Source organism: Anopheles bellator, chromosome 1 (genome assembly GCF_943735745.2).
Source record: "Anopheles bellator chromosome 1, idAnoBellAS_SP24_06.2, whole genome shotgun sequence".
NCBI lineage: Eukaryota > Metazoa > Arthropoda > Insecta > Diptera > Culicidae > Anopheles > Anopheles bellator.
The window spans coordinates 18,508,290-18,531,046 of NC_071285.1; the positions used below are offsets into that span (position 1 = coordinate 18,508,290).

General features: G+C 49.3%; 9 protein-coding genes across 12 annotated transcripts; 4 read left to right on the forward strand and 5 right to left on the reverse strand.

Moving 5' to 3' along the window:
• Nucleotides 1-106: 106 nt before the first annotated feature.
• Nucleotides 107-1,294, reverse strand: LOC131216352 (vacuolar protein sorting-associated protein 26C). Its single transcript, XM_058210819.1, has 3 exons — nucleotides 1,176-1,294; nucleotides 358-1,114; nucleotides 107-272 (listed from the first exon to the last, which is right to left on the reverse strand). The coding sequence occupies exons 1-3, from the start codon at nucleotides 1,230-1,232 to the stop codon at nucleotides 187-189; spliced, it is 900 nt and encodes a 299-aa protein (XP_058066802.1). The 5' UTR covers nucleotides 1,233-1,294; the 3' UTR covers nucleotides 107-186.
• A 153-nt stretch (nucleotides 1,295-1,447) lies between these two features.
• LOC131216445 (distal membrane-arm assembly complex protein 2) lies at nucleotides 1,448-2,527 on the reverse strand. Its single transcript, XM_058210940.1, has 2 exons — nucleotides 1,978-2,527; nucleotides 1,448-1,907 (listed from the first exon to the last, which is right to left on the reverse strand). The coding sequence occupies exons 1-2, from the start codon at nucleotides 2,409-2,411 to the stop codon at nucleotides 1,493-1,495; spliced, it is 849 nt and encodes a 282-aa protein (XP_058066923.1). The 5' UTR covers nucleotides 2,412-2,527; the 3' UTR covers nucleotides 1,448-1,492.
• A 161-nt stretch (nucleotides 2,528-2,688) lies between these two features.
• Nucleotides 2,689-6,047, forward strand: LOC131214135 (cyclin-dependent kinase 11B). The gene is made up of 3 exons (XM_058208508.1): nucleotides 2,689-4,153; nucleotides 4,193-5,478; nucleotides 5,564-6,047. Exons 1-3 carry the CDS (start codon nucleotides 2,689-2,691, stop codon nucleotides 5,672-5,674), a joined length of 2,862 nt encoding a protein of 953 aa, XP_058064491.1. The 3' UTR covers nucleotides 5,675-6,047.
• A 1,347-nt stretch (nucleotides 6,048-7,394) lies between these two features.
• LOC131205322 (peroxiredoxin 1-like) lies at nucleotides 7,395-9,914 on the reverse strand. The gene is made up of 2 exons (XM_058197383.1): nucleotides 9,709-9,914; nucleotides 7,395-8,559 (listed from the first exon to the last, which is right to left on the reverse strand). Exon 2 carries the CDS (start codon nucleotides 8,530-8,532, stop codon nucleotides 7,942-7,944), a length of 591 nt encoding a protein of 196 aa, XP_058053366.1. The 5' UTR covers nucleotides 8,533-8,559; nucleotides 9,709-9,914; the 3' UTR covers nucleotides 7,395-7,941.
• Nucleotides 9,915-10,190: 276 nt separating this feature from the next.
• LOC131206035 (1,5-anhydro-D-fructose reductase-like) lies at nucleotides 10,191-11,503 on the forward strand. Its single transcript, XM_058198398.1, has 3 exons — nucleotides 10,191-10,428; nucleotides 10,505-10,672; nucleotides 10,736-11,503. The coding sequence occupies exons 1-3, from the start codon at nucleotides 10,354-10,356 to the stop codon at nucleotides 11,468-11,470; spliced, it is 978 nt and encodes a 325-aa protein (XP_058054381.1). The 5' UTR covers nucleotides 10,191-10,353; the 3' UTR covers nucleotides 11,471-11,503.
• A 214-nt stretch (nucleotides 11,504-11,717) lies between these two features.
• Nucleotides 11,718-13,255, reverse strand: LOC131206034 (mitochondrial-processing peptidase subunit beta-like). The gene has a single exon (XM_058198397.1). It carries the CDS (start codon nucleotides 13,246-13,248, stop codon nucleotides 11,815-11,817), a length of 1,434 nt encoding a protein of 477 aa, XP_058054380.1. The 5' UTR covers nucleotides 13,249-13,255; the 3' UTR covers nucleotides 11,718-11,814.
• Nucleotides 13,256-13,493: 238 nt separating this feature from the next.
• LOC131216767 (origin recognition complex subunit 6) lies at nucleotides 13,494-14,394 on the forward strand. The gene is made up of 2 exons (XM_058211343.1): nucleotides 13,494-13,596; nucleotides 13,669-14,394. Exons 1-2 carry the CDS (start codon nucleotides 13,520-13,522, stop codon nucleotides 14,354-14,356), a joined length of 765 nt encoding a protein of 254 aa, XP_058067326.1. The 5' UTR covers nucleotides 13,494-13,519; the 3' UTR covers nucleotides 14,357-14,394.
• Nucleotides 14,395-14,503: 109 nt separating this feature from the next.
• On the reverse strand, nucleotides 14,504-20,139 carry LOC131206548 (longitudinals lacking protein-like). Of its 4 annotated transcripts, none has more exons than XM_058199132.1 (4): nucleotides 20,047-20,139; nucleotides 16,573-16,813; nucleotides 16,408-16,494; nucleotides 14,504-16,328 (listed from the first exon to the last, which is right to left on the reverse strand). In XM_058199132.1, exons 2-4 carry the CDS (start codon nucleotides 16,669-16,671, stop codon nucleotides 16,134-16,136), a joined length of 381 nt encoding a protein of 126 aa, XP_058055115.1. In that variant the 5' UTR covers nucleotides 16,672-16,813; nucleotides 20,047-20,139; the 3' UTR covers nucleotides 14,504-16,133. The 4 variants fall into 4 exon arrangements, with proteins under 4 accessions (XP_058055115.1, XP_058055116.1, XP_058055119.1 ...); XM_058199133.1 differs by lacking the exon at nucleotides 20,047-20,139 and adding an exon at nucleotides 18,705-19,000; XM_058199136.1 differs by lacking the exon at nucleotides 20,047-20,139 and adding an exon at nucleotides 18,563-18,582.
• Nucleotides 20,140-20,341: 202 nt separating this feature from the next.
• LOC131216255 (protein FAM98B-like) lies at nucleotides 20,342-22,514 on the forward strand. The gene is made up of 4 exons (XM_058210699.1): nucleotides 20,342-20,563; nucleotides 20,639-21,629; nucleotides 21,820-22,075; nucleotides 22,145-22,514. The coding sequence occupies exons 1-4, from the start codon at nucleotides 20,517-20,519 to the stop codon at nucleotides 22,384-22,386; spliced, it is 1,536 nt and encodes a 511-aa protein (XP_058066682.1). The 5' UTR covers nucleotides 20,342-20,516; the 3' UTR covers nucleotides 22,387-22,514.
• The last annotated feature ends 243 nt before the right edge of the window (nucleotides 22,515-22,757 follow it).

The following is a 22,757-nucleotide window of genomic DNA, read 5'->3' on the forward strand; positions in this document are numbered from 1 at the left end:
AATGGATTTGTCTCTTATGCTGAAATTTTAATTCAATGAAAAAGTTGGTGCCGATTTTACGGGTAATTATATCGAATTAAATAGAGGCTAACTTTTAGTAAATGGGTTGTGAGAACTAAGAGACGAGATTTATTGCTTCAGGGGAAAAAAACGATTGGAATGGAGACAACCGCGGACCACTTCGTATTATGCTGTTCTGTTTAGAAGTATTTGAAAGTTTTCCGTCACCAGATAGTCATCACCGAAGATTATTACGAGATTCACCTCAAACTCTGCAAGCAGAAACAGTACGGGTAAAAGAAAGAACATATTCTGTGTTTTCTTTTGGCCTGAGCCTAGACCCTTTCTGATACTTACCAACTTTAAAATTCTTCGTTATCAGGGTCGGACACGTGAACAATCTCGGGAGCGTCATATAGATCGGAATCGCCACCTTCGGGCAGACATTGCCGTCCGCTATCTGAATATTCTGTATTTCGGTTGCATCACGCGAGTACCCTTCCGCACAGCCGCACGTTTCCACTCGTACCAACTGTATTTCGATCGATTTGATCGCCACCTCCGTGTGGTGCACGGTCACTGTGCCCGTGAACGGTTTTGTCACACAACAGTCCGTCGAATCGAGTGTTCCGGAGATGAGAAATCGTGGAATAGAGATCCGCTCTTTGGCCGTTTTCTGCAGCGTGTCGGGACTGATGGAGAACTGAACCTCCTTTGGAGGCCGCTCCACGACGGGTCGGTATTGGATGATGAATTGTTGAACTCGTTGAACACTTTTCGCCAGAAAGCTACGCTTTATATCGCACCGCAGCATGTATGTTATGTTTACGAAGACACCGTGGTATGTTTCGTACAACGTTTTCGGCTCCCGCGGACATATTAACGGGAATTCAAACGGAAACTCGCTCGTACCGATCGGAAGCTTGCCCGACGGAGCCAGATCGCTGTGCTGATTGAGAAGCGTGATCGGTTTCACACTGTTGTAGAGCGCCTCGAAGATGCCGACGTTTTTATTGCTAATTTGTAAGTTTACCGAACCCTCGAGGGTCACCGTGATTCCTTCGTGTTTCACTTCCGAACCACAGACAACTTGTACCACGCCCGATACCGTTTCCTGTTGGGGAAAAGCAAGCATACATTATTTCCTCCCAAGAATCCGTGATCGCAACACACACCCCTTCGTAGTAAACTTTGTTCGCTCGGCGGAACTTTATCTCTACGTTAATTGACATCTTGCCAGCAATTTACTGATTTGCGATTCGTAGTACTTAAAAAGTCATTGCTAGAAAATCATCTCCCAAACGCACTGATAAGGGTTCGGGAAAAAATAAACACAGCCTCATTTTTGACAGACCGGCGACCATGTCAAGGTTTATAGCAGCGCGGATGTTCCAATGTTTACATCCTTACTTGTGCGGCCTGAACAAGGTAGCTATAGGTATGCGGACTGATAGTATTTTATTCTGTACGAAATCCCTTCCCAGACATCTTATCATTCATTCGAGACAACCCTTAATTTAGGATTCCATTCTTCAAGCGTGGCCACCATGAGTTTCCAGAGAATATCCTTATCGGGATCATCAACCAGTACTATCTTCAGGCTGGGCAAACGGTAGAGACAAGTCAAACCACGGTGCGTTACAGCCGTACCACGCAGATTGAGCTTCTCCAGCGAGGGAAACGTGCTTCCGGAAAACCGATCCAGATGCCAGTCATCGAACAAGGACACATTTTCGAACGAGGCGTTTTTCAAGTACAGTAGTTTCTGAATGTTTTCCATGCCCTCATAGAACAGCTGTATCCCGTCGCAGCGTAGCTCCTCGAGCACAAAACCGGGCACGTAATGTCGAGGCAAATCATACTCATTGTCCTCATCCCTTTGCTTCCAGTTGCTATCGCCCCGAAACCTGCAAAGGACGATTAGGCAATGCAAATATTATGGAAAACCTTTTCGTAGTCGGCTGGGCGTTCTGGTACCTTACGGATCCACCTCGATGTACGATGAAATGGGCCGTAGCAATGTCGTCACCGAGGGTTGCGTGTCGCTCCGGAATAAAGCTTTGCATGTGCGACGCAATACTCGTCCGGCGCCTTTGCCACCACTCATAAATGGCCGACGGTGCCAAATTGATTGGCTGTTGCATTTTCTCCACCAATTCAGAGTTTCGGTTTTCCGAAGCGAACAACTTAAACACACTGTAAAAGCTGTCCGATCGCTCCGAGTACGGGGTGCGCCACTCGAGCCGCTCCTTGTCTTCGTTGATCTGTTTTACCACGTTGGGGCCAAGTTTGGATTCCAGTTCATTGTTGCTTTGCATTTCTTTGTTCTCGGGAGGAATGTGCAACGCGGCCCGATTTAACACTGGTAGCCGCGTGTGCCTCGCCAACCGATACATTGTTGTCGATAGCATTTTCCACAAAAATAACTTAACCGACCAACAAAATCTTGCGGAGACCTCACACTTGTTCCGTTTTGTTTGTGTTTTGATTCCAGTGGGTAATTTTCACCAATGGCGTAACAACACAAAATCCCCCACGAGCCGGCACCATTTGACAGCTGGTGCTGTCATTGCGCCTGTTTTGACAGCAGACAAAGCTGGAAGCTGTATATTTTCGGGACACTGGAAAACAGAAAGTGGGTTGTTTGTGCAGATTTTACTCAGGTTCTTCGAACGCAACCGGAACAACATGAGCGACGGTGACCAGAGTGAAGATGGACAGGTGATGAGCGGCGTTGAGCTGAGCCCATCGGACGACGAGGAAACGAACGATTCGCTCGACATCAAGCCACCCCAGGCAAGCTACGCCTACTACGGAGGCAGCAAACGGAAAGAGAAAAAACCGAAAGAGCGAAGCAAATATTCCAAGGAGCAGCAAATGCGCCACCATATGATGGAACGTGAGGCACGCGACCGCGATCGTGGCGGAGGCAACCGCGGGGAGCGGGAACACTACCGTGAACGAGATCACCACTCCGGAGGTTCCCGGGAACAGCACCGGTCTTCACAGTCGTCACGCGTCGGGGCTTCCGGACTCGGCAGCAGTGGCCGGGAGCGGATGCGGGAAAGTAACCGCGAAAAGCATCACAGCACTCGCTACGAACTCAACCCATTCTATGGGGAAATGCGAGAAACTTATCACAGCAAACGGGACCGGGAACGTGAGCGTGAACATCGCGAACGTGACCGCGAGCGAGACTACGAAAGGGTGCGCGAGTACCCCGAGAAGCGGGAACGGCGAACGGAAGTGCTGAATGCGATGAGCAGTGGCGACTCGAAAGCGGATCCGGAAAAAATGCTAGAAGATCTGCGAACGCGCTTGTTGAACAAAAAGAATCGCTACGATTCTAGGCAGCAACAGCGGGATGTACGCGAACGTGAGCGGGATATGTTGCCGGATTCGGAACTGTACACCGACGAGATGGAGTATTATCGTGAGAAACGCGAACGAAAACGTGAACATCAACATCGCCATCACCGGGAGGAGGAAATGGGTAAAGAGGGTCGCGACCGTGGTCGCAACCGGGAGCATCGGGAGCGTGAGCGCGATCGTTACGAAACACGTGGCACCGGATCGGATGTGGTTGAGATCGTCGAAAGTCCGGATCGTTACGATACAGGAGTACCACGGACGGCAGAAGAAAGGGAACACGAAGCGCGACGGGCCAAGCTGCTCGAGGCCGATCGTGAGATGTTGCGTCGAAAAGAGTTGGCACGGGAAGAGCTGGAAGCTCGGCGTCTGCGCAAAGAAGAGGAACGCAACGAGAGCGATCTCGAGACGGATTCTGGATCGGATGACGACGATGATGACAACGATGAGGAGGACGATGCTGACGCCGGGGCGGACATGGGCGAAGAAGGAGAGGAGGAAGACGAACAGGGAGAAGTAGTGGTATTAAGCGGGGACGAGCAGCGGGAACGGCGGCCCAGAAAGCGAACACGCCAGCGACGCCAACGGCGGCAACATCACACGAACCGTGGCGACATTTCGAGAGGTGTATCCGAATCGGAATCAAGCAGCTCCCGGGCATCGGAAGATGAATCCGAGGGCCGTTCTAATGGGGAAGAAGATGAAGAACCGCCGCCGGTTAGTCCACTCTCTGTAGGTGAACTTGCCAAGTCCGATCGTCGTGATCGACGAGACAGCCACAGCGGTTCGTATCGCTCCCGCTCCCAATCACAAACACGCTCAGCATCGGGCTCGGAATCGGACTCGAGAAGCCGATCGCGCAGTCCACACCACCGGCACGAAGAAAGTCGCAGCGACAGCAGCCGCTCGCGCGAGGATCTACGGGCTCGGTCAAACCGTGACGATGGTGATCAAGATAACGATCGGGGAAAGAAACCGGATGGTAGCAAATCACCGAAACCATCCGCTACAGCGGACGGGACTGCTGCAGGTGAAGAGGAACCGGAGGTGGAAGTGAAAAACACCCTACCACCGTATTTCCCGGGCATCCAGGGTTGCCGATCGGTTGAGGAGTTCCTCTGCCTCAATCGCATCGAGGAGGGAACGTACGGTGTGGTGTACCGGGCCAAAGATAAACGCACCGAGGAGATCGTGGCCTTAAAACGGCTTAAGATGGAAAAGGAAAAGGAAGGATTCCCAATAACGTCACTCCGTGAGATCAACACGCTGCTCAAAGGCCAGCACCCCAACATCGTGACCGTGCGCGAAATAGTGGTTGGCAGCAATATGGACAAAATTTTCATCGTCATGGACTACGTCGAACACGATTTGAAGTCGCTGATGGAAACGATGAAGCACAAGAAGCAAGTCTTTCTACCCGGGGAAGTGAAATGTCTCACACAGCAGCTCCTCCGAGCTGTGGCCCACCTGCACGACAACTGGATCCTGCACCGTGATCTCAAAACCTCCAATCTGTTGCTCTCACACAAGGGCATCTTGAAGGTGGGAGATTTTGGACTTGCGCGGGAGTACGGTTCTCCGCTCAAAGCGTACACCTCGATCGTGGTGACGCTCTGGTACCGCGCCCCGGAGCTGCTGCTCTGCTGCAAGGAGTACTCGACACCGATCGACATCTGGTCAGTGGGTTGTATTTTTGCCGAATTCCTGTCGATGGCGGCCCTGTTTCCGGGCAAAACGGAAATCGACCAACTGAACCGCATCTTCAAGGATCTTGGAACACCGAACGAAAAAATCTGGCCCGGCTACAACCAGCTACCGGCGGTTCAGAAGATGACGTTCACTGAGTACCCCGTCTCGAATCTGCGCAAAAAGTTCTCCCACCTGACCAGCGAGCTTGGCATCGGGCTGCTGCAGGGTTTGCTTACGTTCGATTCTAAGCAGCGCCTCACGGCTGAAGTTGCCCTCCAGCATACCTACTTCCGCGAGCTTCCGCTACCAATTGATCCCGCGATGTTCCCAACGTGGCCGGCGAAGAGTGAGCTCGGATTGAAGAAAGCACTCGCTTCCAGTCCCAAGCCACCGAGCGGTGGTGGTGAGTTCAAGAAGCTGGTAAGTTTAAATTTCTCGCCCCTCGCGGTCTTCGCGAGGATACTTTTTTACGAGCAAACGTTCTCAATGATTCTCCTCCACGCAGGGAGATGATCCGGTCCCGGACAATGCGATCGGTGGCTTTCATCTGGGAGGCGCAACGTACGCCGAATCGAGACAGCTTGCCATGGGCCCGGGATTCAGTTTAAAGTTCTGAGGTCACGAGCTGTCAACCGGGTTCGGATTGAAGTAGTAGTACTATCCGAACACGGTTGACTGGGTGTGCCCAACGGCCATTGGCAGGTTGGGTGACTGGATGAAGACACTGTAACATATTGGCACAGCTAAACGAGGTACATATATTAGAAGTTGCAAGCAGCAATTTAAAGTATAATAACGGCCTAGAAATAAAAATGGTTAATATTCTAATATTGCAAATTGATCACAATAAACGAAAAGTAATTTAGAAATTAATACTGGTAAAGTAGCACTGTTGGCCGGTTGCTGGCCGAGTTTGTGCGTAGAACAACATCTATGTTTTCCTGTAAAATGGATGCATGTGATCAGTTATTGTTGATGCCGACACTTGAAATCGCCCGTAACAAATCAGCATAAATAAACGAATAAACTAAGTTTACCTACAATACAATTCATAGTGCTTATTTTTACTCAAAAAAATATTAAAAACATGTATCAGATGCTGTTTAGAAAATGAGGTAAAAATATGAACCAAGCCAGAAAGTGATAAGAGCACAAATTATCACGATCATTTAAAGGCGAGGCTCCTGAATACCCAAGCACCCCAAATAACCCCAACACGGGGCAGATAACAAAATTCGTTGACCCATTTCTTGACCTAGGAAAAGAACGTCCGACAAAAACCGGTTAACAAGACGCAGGTTAAGTGGTCTTGACAATGAAAATGAAACGCATCGCAAACATTTCGTCATCGGAAGGTGACCGACCCGACCGGTTTATGAGTATTTGCGCACGCCGTTCGACTTTGCACCATTACGTGGTCCCGCAAGCGTTTCGTTGTCTTGCTCCGATCTATGCGAGCCCTTCCTTATCATCGAGGTTTCGCGATTCTCCGCACGTCCCTCCGATGAAAGGATAATTTTTTAACGTTGTCTTTTCATTGTCGAATATTGAGCGATATTGGTTGTTCAAAAGTAATCACAAATCGATTGTATGTTACCCAACCTGAACGCACATTGGATGATTCCATGCGTTTAGAAATACTGTGCGACTATTGCGAAATCGTTGCTGCCTTCCGGTCCAGGAAATAATTAGCAACGGCTATAGAGCCCTCGACACGCACCACGCGAGTGGTTGGAAACTTCTTACTAATTTAGCTGTTTAACGCTAAACTGTTCTCTGTTGCACTTCATAGGGGACATTTTTTTCAAGAACCGTGTGATTCAACGTGGGACCGATTGCTAATAAAGTTCATGATCGCGTCGTTCACGAGTGTATAAAAACAATCGCAGAATGCAAATGAGCACAGCTCTTGCCAGTCGCGTGTCCGCTCAACTTTATACGCAAAAAAAACCCGAGTTCTACATATCGATCGCGTGAATGGTGTCAAAAAGGGGGTTTCTTTAAGGAAATATGATTGGTCATCAACAACCCGGGTTCGTTATCGCGCTGCCGCGTCGCGCGTCGATTAGTCGGTCACATTATCTTCCTTCGCCAGACTAGCCCGTGCCTGGGAGCCAAGAACAGCTGACGGCAAAAACGTGACCGCAAAGCGTACACGACAATTCCTTATCAGTAGGAAGACGGATGAGTCCGCTACCATTTAGCGCCACGGGCAATAGTGATGGATTGGGCAGTAATTGAATGTAATTTTGACGTACGGTTGCTTTCTTACTGTAGTGGATTTTTACACAGTAATTTTCGGAATAAATTACAATTACGCGGGCGAAACGACTCTACCTTGTACAAAAACTCAATACTGCATTTCCATTTTATTGTTCTCAACAGTGCGGCACGCTCCTTCTGCCTTTCCAGTTCTTCTTAGGGGGTTTCATTTTCACACTCCATCTTCCACAGCATAGCATCGTTCCGGCATTTTGGGTTTTTCTTTGTGTGTCCCACAGCGAGAATGCAATTCTCGACTGTGCTTGAGTTGAGCGAATCCCAATTAATTCTCCCTCTTGTTGTTTCTTTTTGGCGTTCCAGGTGGTTGATCATATCAACCAACCCCGTCTGCTATTCGTGAGCCTCTTAATGTTACATTTCTACCAGGTTCCAGGTTCTACCCGGTCATCCGGAAATGCGAGAGCAGCGTGAAGTACGGGCGGAAGTTTGTAAAAATGTGACATTGGTGTGTGAATGATCGATGATCGGGAAGGTTCGATAGGTGTAAATGGGAAAAATCACACATACTACTGATGAGATTTGCAGAAGAGTGCACGAAAAAGTGGACATCATGGTGATCACGCGTGACGCGTTGGTAGCAGTTTTTCCGATTCCGGCGATTTAGTTCACAGAGTTGAAATAGTCTTTCGACTTCTGCGGATCAGCAACCATCGTTTTGCTGCCCGGCTTCCAATTGGCGGGGCACACTTCGCCAAACTCGTCGGTGTAGCGGAATGCTTCCACCAACCGGAGCGTCTCATCAACGCTGCGGCCGACCGGCAGATCGTTTACCGTCACCTGGCGCAAATTGCCCTTCCCGTCGATGATGAACAGTCCGCGGAACGGGACACCCGATTCCTCCTGCAGCACACCATAATCACGGGCAATCTTCATCGACTTGTCCGCCAGCAGCGGGATCTTCAGCTCGCCCAGACCTCCCTGCTTGCGCGGTGTGTTGATCCACGCGAGATGCGCAAAGTGGCTGTCGGTCGAGCAGGCGACGACCTCGCAACCCTTCGCGCGGAACTCTTCCACACGATCGGAGTAGGCGACGATTTCCGTCGGGCAGACGAAGGTGAAATCGAGCGGATAGAAGAACAGCACCAGGTACTTGCCGCGGTAGTCCGCCAGACTGATCTCCTTGAACTGCCCGTCGACGACGGCGGTACCGCTGAAGGCGGGCGCTGGCTTCTGGAGCTCCGGGACAGGCATGTTTCTGATGATCGGGATGAGTTAATACTACGAATTAAAGAGCGAAGAAGAGGTAAAAGCAAAATCAGTCCGAGTCCTCGCCCAGAAAAAGAATCGTATTTCCAATGCAAACGAATGAGCAGCTGCTCCCACCGGATGTGACCAATTTGGCTACGGATTGCATAATATTACCGGCAGAAGCACAACACTGAGCCTCTCTCATTCATCCGTCTCATTCTATTCGCGGCCATCGCGCGCCAAGCGAGCGCATAATTACCGCGCTCACGATGGCAGCGTCCCGGCCACGATCGAAATCTCATCCCCACTTTCACTTTCAATCTGCCGAAAAATCGAAAGCCCTTAACATAACATTTCAACACACATTTCAAAACTATGCGTGCCTCTTTGGAAAGGTCGCGGCAACCTAGCGTCCGCAAGTGGAACCTGGAGCGTGCTTTTCGCCGCCGGCCACGGACGCAATTTACGATGGGAACCGATTACGGAGAAACGCTTTCGATGGAAGGGACAACGGTGGCTGTGGTCCGTCATCGTCACCGCCGTCGGCCGCTAATCATCCCGCGATGCTCAACTACGTAACTGGCGGATTAGATCGATTGTCAATGGGGGAGGGTGGGGGACTCCACTCTGGCTGTCGTGTGCACAGTACAAAAGCCCCACCAGCAAGTGGAGCGAGCGAAAAAGGGACCATCATCCGCCGAGAGGGACGGATGGTTCCAAGGCAGCAAATGGCGATCGACACACGCGTTAGAAAATGCTAGAAGCAAACCCTTCGCCTGCCCCTCGGATCGGTTCGCATGGAAACAGCGCGGAGGAACAAAAGGCGGCCTCTCATTCAACATAGCTTACCTCTCCACTCGGAGGGCGGCAAAAATGGGGTCCAGAGTGCGCATTGTGTGGCCTTGTTCGGAAAATCGATTTGTCGGAAGGACAACATCAAAGCAGCGATTTGTGCTGAGCAAAGCAAGAACGAAATTAGTGCTACAAAAACGAAATACATGTTTCTAATAAAGCGCGTTGGCCACTTTTTGTATGTGTGACATCCGACGACATTTTGCCCGGCGGCGGGCACAGCATTTTCACAGCATTCGAGACGTTTCGTCATCCGCTTGGGATAGGTGACACACTATTTGCCGGAACCACCGTCACCAGCTCAATCCTTTCACCGATGAATTTTACCTTTTTAAAAACGGGAGTCGGCAGTCAAGTCAGATGATGAATTGCTTTCCGCAAATTTTGGTTCCGCAAAGCACACAGGAAAAGCCGGTAAAACAGAACGCGCACGCACAGGAAAATGAGAACAACGATTTTCGACAAACGCGTTTTCAGCTGATTTCCGAACGAGCGGAGCAAAGAAATGAGCAAAAAATCTCGTTCCGCGAAACTCTTTTGTTTGAAATTTGAAATAACAATTTTAGGCCTTTTTTTTCTGACCGTTCCCGGGCTCTGTTTTTGCCTTCCGGTCTCTTTTCTCTCTCCGTTTTCTCAATTCTCTCTCACTTCTTTTTTCTCTCAAAACGTAGTCACGAAATAAGTGCTCGAATCTTGTCGAAACTCGAATTTCGCGGTGCGAATCTTCCAATCAACTTGACGAAAGATGATTATTCAACTGTGCTTTAAGGGTTAATGCAACTGGTGGCACCTACGCGGTTTGTGCCAAGGACACCGGCTCCGGCTGGAATCTCATTAGCCATTTACGCGATAAGTCCGCCCGCTGGTTGATTGCATTGCGAGCCATTTATCAGTTGGTCATTCACGTTTCGAATCCAATCCGTGTGAACGTATTCTTCCCAATCGAGTGTAGTCGTGTTTTGTGGCATCAATATGGCCCCAAAGGTTCCAGCCATCCGCCTGAACAACGGCCTCGAGATTCCCGCCCTAGGATTGGGAACGTACATGGTAATGAAGGGCAAAATTACACACTACCAACCAGTTTTATCAGTGAAGTTTCCATGCTTTCCCCCGGTTCGTTTAGGCAACCGAAGAGGAAGGTATCGCCGCGGTGAAAATGGCCATCGACGAGGGTTACCGGCACATCGATACGGCGTACTTTTATCAGAACGAAACCCAAGTCGGCCAGGCGGTGCGAGCTAAAATCGCCGAAGGGGTCATCAAGCGAGAGGATGTTTACATCGTCACCAAGGTAAAGGGCGCCATCGAGGCGGCTGTTCTGGGGGAAAAGCTAAAATGATGTGCCCGTTCGCAGGTCTGGAATACCTATCATGCACCGGAACATGTTGAGCAAGCGTTTCAGCGATCGCTCGACAACCTCGGGCTGGACTACATCGATCTGTACTTGATGCACTGGCCAACGGGTTGGAAGTTTTCGGGCTGGTCACCGAGCGACTTCATGCCGATGGACGCTGCCGGCCGTACGATCAACTCGGACGTTGACTACCTTGAAACGTGGAGCGCCATGGAGCGGCTGCTCGAGACGGGCAAAGTTAAGAGCATCGGCGTGTCTAACTTTAACAGCGAACAGTTGACGCGCCTGTTAGCCAAGTGTAAAGTCAAACCGGTGACCAACCAGGTCGAGTGCAATCCGGGCATCAACCAGCGAAAGTTGATCGATTTCTGCCGCCAGCATGATATCGTCATCACTTCGTACAGTCCCCTGGGACGTCCGAACCTAACTGACCCCGTAGTAGGCACAGAGGGCATTCCGAAACATGCGCTCGACGATCCACGGGTGGTTGGCATCGCTAAGAAGTACGGCAAGAGCGCGGGTCAGGTGGTGCTACGGTACTTGATAGAGCTGGGCACGGTTCCGATTCCAAAGTCGTCGCGTCTCGAGCGCATACGGCAGAATATTGACATCTTCGACTTTCAACTGACCGCCGACGAGATTAAGGTTCTGGATGGCTTCAACACGGGCGCGCGCACGGTGCCTTTCAACTTCAGCAGCGCACACAAATACTTCCCCTTCAAGCTGGAATACTGATAAAGAAATGGCACGATCATAACACAATGCATCATAAAATGCTATTTTGCTGATGATAAGGAAACACGGCACAGAGATGAGTTAAATTGGGCACTTTTCATACTACCGACCGAAATTACGTATTCAAAATACTACCCAATGGTTGGACGATGATTAAATTGTTTTTCAATCAAACGGATAATTTTGTACTGAATAATTTTTTTAATGTTTGATAGTGATAGAAATCAGAGTTATGCATACATTTTCTCGTTGATAAAAAAATGTTTATTTGCATGCATCATCAATTATACGGCAATAATTTAATCAAGGAACGAAAGGTGCTACTCTTCTGTGTGGTTCAAGGCTTACACGCGGGCCCAATGCATCGCCGAGCGGATGCGCATGTAATCGGGTAGATTCTCTACCGGGCCAACGGCGGCCACGGCAGGGCAACGATCAAAGATATACTTCATAGCCACATCGCGAACGTTCTGCGCCGTGACACTGTTGATTCGCCGTTCCAACTCGTGCAACGGAATGCGACGACCGTAGCACAGCATCTGGCGCCCGATGTCCTCGCAGATCTGTGTGGTGCCGTCGAGCTGCAGAAGCATGTTCGTTTTGAGCAGGTTCTTTGCCCGGTCGACCTCGGCCTCAGTCACCATCGTGCACAAGCGCATCCACTCGTTCTGTATGTTGAACAGCATGTCCTCGCACGTAAGCGGATCGCAAACGAAGTAGATGCCCCACAGGCCCGTGTCCTTGTAGCAGGTGTTGAAGGATTGGAAGCTGTGGCACAAGTTGTCGGTGGCGCTGGCAACAGCAAGCTTCGAGGCATTACTGGCACCGCCGCCCTGCGACCGGTCCCACGCACCGATCAGTGTGTTTGCTACCATCAGCGGCACGTTGTCTTGGTCTGGCCAGCCGCACGATTCGACCGCTATAGCGACGTGTGCCAGGGGAAGCGAGTCGTCTCTGACGCGAACCTCTGAGCCGGTGAAACGGCAAGGAGTCAACAAACTGGAACCGTCAACGGTTGCATTAAGCTGGCCAAGATTCTTCTCGGCCAGACGGACGAGTTCCTCGTGTCGGACCCCGCCGGATGCGGCTAGCACAACACGGGGAGCCTTATAGTGGTCCCTGATGTATCTCTGCAAATCGGTCTTCCCGATCGATTGGATGTTCTTCGTCGGGCCAAGGATGGTGTTGCCAAGCGGAGTGTCCTGGTACGCAGTGGCATGCAAATGGTCAAACACCACCTCCTGCAGGTTACTTTCGACCTCCTGCATTTCGCGCAGTATCACGCCCCGTTCGCGCTCAATCTCGCCTTCGCCGAGCGTCGAGTGTTGGATGATGTCGGAAAGGATCTCCACCGCTTTCGAGACGTCCTTCGAAAGGCACTTGGCGTAAAACACGGTCTGCTCGCGGGACGTGTATGCATTCAGGTGGGCTCCCATGTTTTCCACCTCCAGCTCCAGATCGGTCTGCGTACGCTTGGCAGTCCCCTTGAAGGCCATGTGCTCGAGGAAGTGTGCCACGCCGTTTGTGCTGGTGCTCTCATACCGTGACCCAGCATCGATCCACAGTCCGACGGTCGCCGTTTGCGATCCGGAATCTTCGCTTGCTACGCGCAATCCACTGCCGAGTTTCGTCATCTCAGTTGGTGGCACATTCACCAGCGCAGCTTGGAACTTCCCGGCGTTGCTTAGTTTTTTACGACCCACCACATGCTGGCAGAGGCCACGGACACGGTTCGTCCGGATACCAGCCGGACGAAGAATCTTAAGCAACGCGGCCATCGAATGAAAAGTATTTCCGCGGAATGCGATGTGCTTGGTGTTGACACAAACTGACGTTTTCAACTGAAAAGCAGTTTGTTTATATTCTTTCTCTTTCCGTCTATTCTCGGCTGTCAATGCGGGGTGGTGCTTTTTTGTTCGGAACTGTGTAATAAGAAGGCGATTTGACAGCACACAAATCGCGCGCCAAACTGGTAGAGCGGTAAACACACGCAACCGAGCTGAATCAAACCAGTCTACTTTGCTGATCAAATTATTACCACGTACAACAATGGCGAGCAGCGATAACAAACTGCTACTTCAGCACATCCAAAAGCTAGGCCTAGCAAGCCATGAGTCTCTCGCACCGTAAGTACTCCTTCATGGACGGTTTTGGAAAACCAATCGGGTTGCCAATTAATGGTATTAACTCTTCTGCAGCAAGTCAACCGAACTGCACCGATTGCTGCTGATTCGCTCGTCCGGTGCGCTCACGGGCAATCTGAGCGAATCCGCAAAAGCAACACTCTGTATCGATCTTGCGGCCAGTCTACTGGGGCTACCGTTCGACACCGAGACAGCTCTCAAACTTTCGGGTCTAAAAAAGCCGGCCTACTCTGGCGGTCGCCGAATGGTGGAGAAAGTTTTGGACATCGCTCGGACGGTCGGAATCGGAGAGATTTGCGTGCAACTTGGGCTGAATCAGGTGCAAAACGAAGCGACGGGTTTGCTGGAAGCGTACAAACGATACGACGGCACCGGTACCGGTTCCGACTTTACCCATCCACAGTACGCGGCGATGGCCGTTTATCAGGCGTGTCAGCGGCGGAAAGTGAAACCGCCCAAAACCAAGCTCGTCGGGCTCAGTCACCTCAAACCGACCCAATGGGCAATGCTGGAGAAAAACTGGGAAAAATGTCTCGCGAACGCGCCGGCATCCAATGGTGCCCAAGACGGAAATAAAGAACCAGAAATGCAGACTGAGGAAGAGACTAGGGTGCAAACCGACAGCAAACATGCCTCACGGAAGCATGGAAGTCCAGAGAAAGTGGAAACGTACCCGAACTGGAAGAAGCGTATGTTGGAAAAGGCTTACCGCGAGCTGGAGCTTCTTCGGGGCAGTGGATAATGCGGAAAACGCAGCGTCCTTGCTAGCCGATAAAGATCACGTGGCGATGATATTATGTACAATCAATTTCCGATTTGCATCAAGTTTAGGGATAAGGATTTTCAAAGTATAAAATAAATATAAAACATCACGCAACATTGCCTTTTCAGTTTCTCTCTAACTATCTTTATTCGTATGCCTCCTTACTGGCGGGGTAATTTTTTTTCGATAAAATATTTCGGTCGCTTGGGATTGTGAAAGTAAATCTTGAAATAGACGAAAGGCAACTTTATACGTGAATTGAAACAAAAAAAACAAACGCATAATATGGACTACGTATTCGGCCGGGCTTTACGGGAAATGAAACAAGTCCACCGTTAAACTCAATTCGTCCGTTGGATTCCTGCGCCTTTCAACGTATGCTGCTATACACGGATCGATTGACTTTCGAATGGTTCGCCCCACCACGCAAACCAACGCGATACAGGCACACTATCATATCCTTGCGCTTCTATAGCTAGTTAAAGATGCTGAAACATTGTTTGAGACGATAAAGGAAGGGTTGTTGTTTACTTGTTTCTTCATTTGGAATAAATGGTAATAATATGGTGCTTCTTTAATCATAAAGTCAACGTTCGCTCTTCGGTTCTTCGGCTTCACCGGTGGAGGTGCTTGGAAGGAGAGAAGGTACAGATCGTATCATACCATTCTCTGGCTAACTCTGGAATCGTCTAACAAACTGTTGGAAAAAGCCTGATCCATAAGTGTACGAAACAAACACTTCGGGGAGATGTTTTACTGGCCTCGGCGGGGCATGTAGAAAAATTTAGTGTTAAACTATTCTTTCACAACATCGTTTTCTTCTGTGCTGCCAATTTGTATAAGAATTTGCTGACCTCTATCACCTACGGCCGGTATGAGTCTGTCTTTTCGCTTTAGTCGCACGAACAAAAACTATACCCTCTTCCTACAATCGCGCGTCATGCTTACAGTCACCGTTTCTCGGGGCAGGTAAGAACCGCGCGTAACTCCTCCATTCCCTATCATACACATCGGCCACAGCCCTCTCGTTCACCTGCATCTATCGGTCCACATCTACCAATTTCGCGGCATTCAATTAAACTTGTTTTCCCCGCTTTTCTTAGGTGCAGTTTGCATTATTTAGTTACTATCATAATAATAATATGTTGGTTCCTCACTTCTTTTGCTTTCACCTCCGTTAAATTGTGTGTTGCTCTCGATAATTGCATGTCCTCAAAACTTCACTACTAACATATTTCGTACCGTCGAACACACTTCGTTTATATTATAGCCACACACGCCGCCGTTTGATCTGTTTTCCTTGGGATCCCCTACTTGCCGTCGCCTACTTTTTGCTATCCTGTTTTCCCTTTTTGCAATAATTGCTCTTACCAACCCAGTAGGCGTCTGCTAATAGTAGTCTCTAGGCGGTTGATGCCAAATACGTCCCACGTACCATGTTCTGGCCATTGGGATGTTATTTGCCTCTTACAAAAGAACAGAAAAAACACATAAACATCCTCATTTTCAAATCCTTCCACGTACACTAGCACCCCACACATAAAACTGCTTATGCACAGAGTCCATTTCATTCGCTTACTATCCTTTCCTTTCACTACTAATAGGTAATGTGGCGGTACTGTGTGTGTATATATATAATCTGTATATATATATAGAAGATTTCTGGTTTATTAAAAAAGGAAGAGAAGAAAGGTGAACGTAAATAAAAAAAACGTTAAAGCAAAAGCGGCTGCATGTAACCCACTGTGGGGTTATCTCAGCCCTCGCGTTTGATATTTGTCGGCGTTTCCGCGAGGCCCTTCACTTTCAGTCTGTCGGCGGTTTTTAGAAATGTTGGGAGCTGCTCCTGCGACACGTTCACCTCGCCGGCGTACATGAACTCGAGAATTGCCTGCAAATGGCTGTAGGACACGTCTTTGAGGATGATTATCGGGTGTTTGGAAGGGTTTTCCTGCAAATGTGAATGCGAACAGTTAAGTAAATCAAATACTGCACCGGACAGCAGCGCATGCCCCCCGTTTGTGTCTTACCTCTAGAAGAGATTTAAAGTAAGGACTACAGGCAGACAGGACCATCTTGTGTGCTTTGCACGTTTGTCCTTCACATGCTAGTGTTACCTGGAAAAACAGAAAAACAAACAGCTAGGTAACAACTGTGGCGCACGTTCCGACCGTCAAAACGCTGCTACTACGTACGTCTGTGAAGCTCTTTTCGTTCCGGAGGTGCCGGAACGAGGTAACCATGTTCGTCTGGAAGTCATTCCACTTCAAAAAGTACTGCTGTTGGTCAGCCATTGCGCGTTGTTGTGATTGATTTTTCTCTTGGTCAAATTCTTACGCTTCCGCAATCGGACACAATTGGTTGGTTTAAATGATTCCAAGGGAAACAAAATTCAGAAACTAGAAAAGGAACTCAAAACGGTAACGGGGACTTAATCTGAAAGTAGGCAGCAAGATACACAGGTAATCGTTAGTAGCGCATTTTTGATTATACTGCTGGTTCTTATTAAACTGCTTGTGAAGAGAAAGATGCACAAAGATCGATTAACATTCGCAATCGATAGTAGGCCATGTTTTTCACTCAAACCGGTCGAAGTACTTCGTTGAAAATACTAGCGAAAAGTGAATCATTAATATCTTCTTTTCATCGTCTTCATCGTGATAAAGCTATGCAAAAAGTTGTGCAGGATTCTGAATGCCAACGTGTCGGAAGTTTTTAAATCGATTTCCCCACCAAAAAGTGTTAACGTTAACGATTCACTCTTTCGCTCGCTCGCTCTCTCGCTCTATTCCGCAATCATCGCAATGTTGATGCAAAACATAGCAAGCGGTCTAACGCAAAACAAAACACCATCAACCGTTGCTGTGGTTTAAGAATTGGAGAATGAAATAGAGTGGGGTGTTTTGGGATGCTGGCCCAACAACAGAAACAGCAAAAGAAGATGAACTTCTCGCATCGCTTCTCCGCCGTGTTTTGACCTCGTTTACCGCAAAAGCCCCCCTTTTCCAGCACCGAATGGCAGAGGTGCGCCGATGATGATGATGTTGCTATTTTTCCTCTTTTAAACGATTTGCCCATGTGTGCGTTTGTGTCGGTCATGTTTCTTTTCTTCTTATCGTCGCTAATCCCCCGCTCCACACGCACACCTACGCGAGTTTTGGTTGAATATATTATTTCAAAAATAGAGAGTGCAAAACTATTATCAACGGACGGGTATGCTTTGGCACTGCGCGTCTTCTTCGACGACGGCAGACCGGTCCTTTTTCATCCACCACCGCCGTATCCAGGAATTGCATTTGATCTGCAGAAGCGCCAGAGGCCAAAGAGTGGTGGATAGAATTAGAAAGGCTGGTGGTGCTGTTGGGGCGGTTTCTTCCATCTAAGCCAATCGAACAATTATGAGATGAACTATGAAAAGCCGCAAGATATTGTGCTTGTATGCTTCACTACCACCTGGAGTGTTGGCCCGTTCCACAGAGTTTCGTGTGTATTTATCCGTTTTTGTTTTGTTTCCATTCTTGGCCGGCGCACGTTTTGAAACTAGCTTTATTCGCAAGCATCTGGCCATTCTCGTTGCGTTGGTATGGCTCCTAGCGGCCCCAATGCAATGTGATGTACCGTTCGATCGTGGATCTTGAGTCTAATTTTGAATTCGATTCTATTTCCACTAGGAGTGTTAACAGCAAATGACAAGAATGTAAATTGGAAGCGATAACTTTGGGGAAAACGAAAAGGAGTTTACCCAATCAGCTTCAGGAAACAGAAATCAATTTACAACGGAACGTTTACTTTTCGGTTTAAGTTAAAACATTAAAAAATCAATGCTACGACATACGGCGGTCGGCGACGTCTGCTTGGCAACACTGTTGCGGTGCAAAACACCGTAGGAGCCCGTATGTTTGAAATACAGAGACGGGCGACAAAAACAACGGCACGCCTGCCGTCCGATGGTATACGTGTGTTTGCTGTACACAGTCCTCGGAACGGATGCACCTTCCGCTCTCTTCACTCACGTACATGATTGCGTGAGTGTGCGGTTATGCGAGAGATTGCATTGTGTAATTTTTGTGCATTTGTTTCGCGTGCCCAATAAAAATATCTTCCAGGCGTGTAGTTGTGCCAGAGGCACTCTTAGGCCGCAAAAGACGAAAACCTCAAGGTCCTTCTCAAATATCTTCGGTGTACCGTGTTGTGAACCCCCGCCAAACAACAATCGCGGCGGCATAATTGGGTCTATTTGGGTGGGGGGACAGTCGCACAGGTTCTACTTTGGAGTTCCGAGGGTCATTTGTCTTATGTCTTTCTTTTCGCTGCAGATTCTACGCACACTTTGGGCACATTATACACATGAGACAAACCACACCACGTTCACGTATCGAGAGGGGCTACATATTTTTTAAGGCGAATCGATTGTGCCAACCAATAACAATAGCGGTGCGCGCTAGAAGTTGCGAAAGCCACCAAATCGAAGGTCACGCGCTCGAAAAAATAGTTTTCTCTTCATCGCTCGCTCGCGCTCTTCTTTGTACTCTCTCTTTCGCTCTTTGTGGCTGTCGGACGGACAGGATTTTTTCGCACTATCGTGCCAACAACGTTTGGCGTTCAAGAATTAAGCGTATTTCCGATCACAATTTCCTCGAATAGCCGACGAAAGGAGCAGGACTGTCAAAAACTGCGTTGCACAAACGAAATGTAAACATCACTCCATTCTCTCTCTCTCTCTCTGTTCCGTGTTTTCCACTCTCTTCCATTGTTGCCTCGTTGCATCGCTCCATTTTGAGGTGCGTTCCAATCGAAATGTCGGTGGTCCGCGAAAGTGAGACAGAGAGAGTGAAAGAGAGAGAACGAAGTCGAGAAAGAGCGAGGCATCGCATAGGCGACAGGAAGGAAATATAGCAAGAAACACCAAAATCAAGACAAGGGAAGAAACTCCGCCGTTCCTTCGCGCTTCTTTCCCTTTCCTCCTCTTTCGGGTCGCGACGGTGTGGACACATGACGACGGACGGCGGGACAGCGCTGAGAGACTGCTGTAACGCCACGGATTAGATTTCTTCGTCATCCGTACTATGCTTCTTCTTGCACGTCACCGCCCGCTTTGTCGCAGCGGCGAGCGTTAGATTTCCATGCCAATACGACGGCGGAGTCTACCAAACGCAATTGTATCCGAAACGATGAAGAATGTTACACTACGCACCAAGGCTGCTGGAAATTACACTCAATTTCCGCTAATTACTTCGCGGAAGCACTCCCGGCTAAAGAACATCGGAGGGCAAACTGAAACTTCACTATCCGGCCAAGCGCAAAGGGAAGCGAAACTATCGCCAAACCGTTTTCGACGCAACATGCACGAACCGGAAAAGGCACACCACAAGAAGGACACGGATTGCTACGAAATGCTCAAGCGATTGAGAAAGGCGCTGATAATGTGTAGAGGAAGGTGGCGGCGCATTCGTCACTTTTTCTTTTCCTTTCTTTCTAATCCTTTTTTGTCAGGCGATCGAATTCATCGTCTGCGACGCGCTCGTCGGCGGCCCACCGCAGCGTTTTCGTTTCTTCGCGTGGCAAACTTGGACACAATTTGCAATCAATCACTCTGCTTTGATTGTAGATATTGCTGTGCGAACGCAATATCTTTTCTTGTAGCTTTCGTGCATGGGGCAGAAACTAACCTTTGGGAAACACGGCCACCTTTGCGGAGCGCGATTTTTCGACTTGTTTTGGAATACTCAACACGAAACCGAATGAGCAAGATTGTCCGAGTCGAGAAAAAAGAGAAATGCAAAATGGAGTTCGCAGTGCACTCACAAGCGGGACGGCACGATGTGAGACAAACGGTGTTCGCTACCGCGAGTCGACAATGTCGACTCGGTGGAAAGAAAAAGAGCAAAACAACAACAAAAAGGTCGACCTTCGAGTTTGACAATCGAGCCAAGAACCGCAGCGGCAGCGAAGAACGAAGAAAAAAAGGTTGTCCCCCATCTGCACGAGAATCAGGAACTGTGGTTTATTTGCAAAATAAACCTGGTCGCCCGTTTGCGACCCCGTAACGCGCTCGGCATCTTGGAGTAACGTTGCAACGTTTGGTATCGCAGTAGAACTTTGGCCGGCTTTTCGTTCTTGCGTAGCTTTCCGTTCCGCTATGGCAGCAGGTGAAGCGCAACTATTGTTCGAATTGCGAAATGTTGGGTGAGTAATAGGCTTCGATATGTAGGGTTTCGATCAATGCAAGGGGTAGCAACAACCTGTGCCCTCCGTTGGCAGGTACGATGGCCCGTTTCTGGATCAAAACTATGCCAACACCGCCATCCTGGCCGGCACGCAGAGTGGCGAGTTCCAGGACGTCGTGATCTGGCTGACGGAGGAAATCCGCGTACTGGGCAAGCTGGACGAACGCATCACCAAGAGCGAAGACTCGAACACCTTCGTGTGGGAACTGTCGAGCTTTCTGAAGGAACTCACGTGTCCCTATACCAGCCTCACGGTGGGTCACGTTTCCGATCGATTGCAAACGCTCGAAGCCAAACTGCTGCTGCTCGACTACTTGGTGAACGAGCTGATGGCACTGAAGATGCTGGAAGCGTTGAAACCGAAGGAAAAATCAACCGTAATCACCCTGCACGAATCGCCGACGGCCGCGGCCTTGAAGGACATCTGTATTACGCTCGGCATGGGCAAACCGCCGAACAATGTGCCACCGAAGATGCTGTTCGAGAAGATCAACTCCCATCTGGACGATATGGTACGCAACGAGGGCGAGAGTCGACTCAGCAAACCTCTGTTCAACCCAAAGGAGCGCCTTACGGGCGACCAGTGGGCCAAGTTGGAGCGCATACAAAAAGAGCTGGACCATGAGTACGATCTGAGGCGTAAGATGTTGCTGACCCGGCTGGACGTTACTATTCAGAGCTTCAGATGGTCGAACCGGGCCAAAGATAAAGAGGGTACAATTGCGGAGCGGTACGCGGAGAAGCGCAAAATTCTCGACGCCCTGCAAGCAGGTGGACGGGATACGGATATTGCGGCGCTACTGGCGGCGCGCGAAACTCTGGCCATCATCGAAAAAACGAGCAGCGCAACGGTTCGGAAGAACACGAAGAGCAAAATCCAGCGACACATCATCGGACTGGTGCCGGATCGTGGTGGACGGGCGTACGAGCACAAAGCACCGGCCCTCGAAATGCCCTCCTGGCAAACGCAGCGCAGTACGGGCGGCGGCGGCGGTGGCGGCCGCGGTGGTTTCGGAGGAGGAAGGGTATGTAACGGATTAAAACGAAACTCCTTACGATATTAAAATTGCCCGTTTACAAATCTTATCGGAACACTTTCTTCTGAAATGCTATTTTCTAAAGGATGTTGGTGTGAGTTGCATGGATCCCAGTTTTCTATTGTTTAGTTGGTTTCACAAGGTACTATTCACGTTAATACTTTTCTGCGTTTTCCAGGGTGGACGTGGTGGCGGCGGAGGTTTCCAGCAACAACACTCTAATTACCCCAACAAAGGATACAACCAAGGCAATGGCAATGGTGGCCAAGGATTCTATCAAGGAGGCCGCGGAGGATATAACAATCAAGGAGGCGGTGGCAATCTGGCTTCGAGCAGTGGCGGAGGCGGTTACTATCAAGGTGGCGGCGGAGGAGGTGGCCACAACCAGAACCGCGGAGGTCGGGTGCAGGGAGGCTGGTCACAGTCTCAACAAGGTGTGTGCCTTACCGTGTGATAATCCTCCTCAGAGTAAACCCAACGTTTGTTGTGCTCCTTTTTTGTAGATTACAATCACAGTGGATATGGTTCTGGATCGAGTCGTGGTAGTTTTGGCGGTGACCAGCAACAGCAGCACTACAGTGGAAATAGTTCCGGGAATAGTCGCGGGAATTATGGCAGCGGTGGTGTCTACAGCGATCGTGGTGGTTACGGCGACAATCGGAACAACTACGATAATAACGACTACAACACCCGCGGTGGTGGTGGCCGAGGGCGGTCAAACTACAACCGGGGCGGTCGGCGTTGACATCAACCGCTCGCTTGTTCGCTGGACAGTTTCTCTATTCATTTCCATGCATAAGCAGTACGTGCTCAGTCTGTATTTCATAAGTTCGTTTCCATTTTATGTGTCGAGGAATCGTCGGTGACACAAATAAAGCGTAAATTTTCCTAGAAGAACTCATTTCGGTGGCTAGTAACATTTCTTGGCATATAAAATGTGATGTTAAATTAGTTCTGTGGCGAATGCTTTTGCTCAAAGATAGCAAAAATGTTGCTTTCGATTGCTTAACTGGTCAACTGAAAGTTTGACAGTTGTCAGCATCATGTCGACCGACTGGTTGAAGGGAAATGTCAAATGAAATATAAACAAAAGGAACACCGTAAACATTGTGGTGT